At 34.0% G+C, this 1,773-nt stretch overlaps 1 protein-coding gene across 1 annotated transcript; it reads right to left on the bottom strand.

Moving 5' to 3' along the window:
• Window positions 1-307: 307 nt before the first annotated feature.
• Window positions 308-1,482, bottom strand: LOC118757043 (the record flags this gene model as incomplete). The annotated part of the gene is made up of 2 exons (XM_036491772.1): window positions 308-894; window positions 1,309-1,482. Coding segments are annotated over 2 exons (378 nt in total), but the record flags the coding sequence as incomplete, so codon positions are not given.
• Between the last annotated feature and the right edge of the window lie 291 nt (window positions 1,483-1,773).

The following is a 1,773-nucleotide window of genomic DNA, read 5'->3' as shown; positions in this document are numbered from 1 at the left end:
GAGTGTGCCACCTATTAAAAAAAAAATTACAGCATGCAGGATATCTGTCGCAGCTATTTTGTAATCTTTGAGCTTTTACGTTTTTATTTTTTAATTTTAATTTAATTTAAGATACTTCAAAGCAAAAGATAACTACAACTCCATTTTTTTAATTTTTCAATTTTATTGGCATACTCGAAATTCATTCTAAAATTATTATGTACATAAAGAAACCAATATATATGTATGTATGACCATAAGGAATACTGTGTAAAAATCTTCCACGCACATATTTATTAGTTGACTTTTAAGTTAAGGCGTGCGAGTAAATGTGTCAGCTGACTGTGCATCGTGCTACGGGGCGTATACGTTGCACACACAACTACAGGTATATGAGCACGAGTTGTTATTTTGACTTTTTCTAGTATATCTTTTTTAAGTTTTTATTTAAGTAGAATTTCGCGATGGAATTTTGTTCCTTATGCACAACTGAAGATAATGCATTGTTGTAGATAAGTGTGCCACCAATTTCGACCATAAACACGTTCTTGTCGAAAAATGTAACCATTCTTGAGATTTGCTCATATATGTATGTATTTACATTGGGGTTGCGAATACGATAGCAATTTAGCAGGAAAATTAGTACAAAACTAAAGCATTAAGGAAAGCATTACAATTTCAGCAGCGTTTGAAATAGCCCAAAAAATTTCGCTAGTCGCGAGGCAGCAAACTTACCTTAGTGATTAATGTATTAAGCTTGATTACACGCTCGCTATTAGAGCGTGATAATTTTCTATTTAAACGCTCTTGAGCAGCTGGATCATGCGGAGCGTTATTAATCTCTTGTAGTTCAACATCGCTAACAGCCTTAGCGGCGATGTTGCTTGAGTGCAATGCTTCTTGGTTGCTCGGCATCTTTTTCCGAGTCGAGTGGGTTTGTTGTTTAGGTTGAGGGTTGTTTTTTTTTTTGGGGTAAGGGATTTTCGTGGGTGGTTAAATGAACAGGGAGGATTTTTTGTTGGCAAATAGCAGTGCGCATTGTTGTAGCGTAAGTGCAGCGGATTACAATTAAACAGGAAATTATTTCAAAAACAAATAAGGTTACATGTTATAATTATAATAAAAATAAAATAATAATATAAAAACTAATTCATATTTGGGGAAAAGTGTTTTAACAAATTGTATAAGCTCATATTTGTTATCGGTTACTAGTTTTCTACATAAAATACTACAGTTTCTCTAGTACACATATGCTCTAAAGAAAGCGTTAACATTTTCTTCTTTCTTTTTCATGAAAAAGTTTCCCCAGCTTCTTAGATCAGAACCTACCTGATCCAGCAAATCTTCCAGTTTTGCGCGCACAATAAGCTCGCGTTCGGGTATGGCTTGAATGGCAGTCTCCAGCGGTGAGCTGGGGCGACTGATGGAAGCAGTGGCAGCTTCACAGGCCTGTACAGCAGCTGCTAGACGCGACTTTTCGTTGTTCAGCTTGTTTTGCAGATCCTAAGTCGGGGAATAGAAATGGGAAGAGAATTCAATGATTAAAATAAATTTTTATTTTTTGCATCATACTTAACTAATAATTTTTGTATAACTATATTTTTGGTTGAATTTAATCGATATTTTATGTTATTTTTTTCTGTTTTTTTTTTTTAATTTTTCATATTATATGAATGGATTAAAATAAACTCAAAGCGCATAAAAATGCCATCGAAAATTGGTAATCCCTATATGGTAGTAAATTATATAATATTGGACCGTACCGGAAAAAAAGTTCGCCCGATGATATCGATT

This window comes from Rhagoletis pomonella, unplaced genomic scaffold (genome assembly GCF_013731165.1).
Source record: "Rhagoletis pomonella isolate Grant_MI unplaced genomic scaffold, Rhpom_1.0 Rhpom_scaffold_13900, whole genome shotgun sequence".
NCBI classification, from domain to species: Eukaryota; Metazoa; Arthropoda; class Insecta; order Diptera; family Tephritidae; genus Rhagoletis; species Rhagoletis pomonella.
Note: the sequence above shows the minus strand (reverse complement) of the source record. Positions and strands in the feature narration are given on the sequence as shown.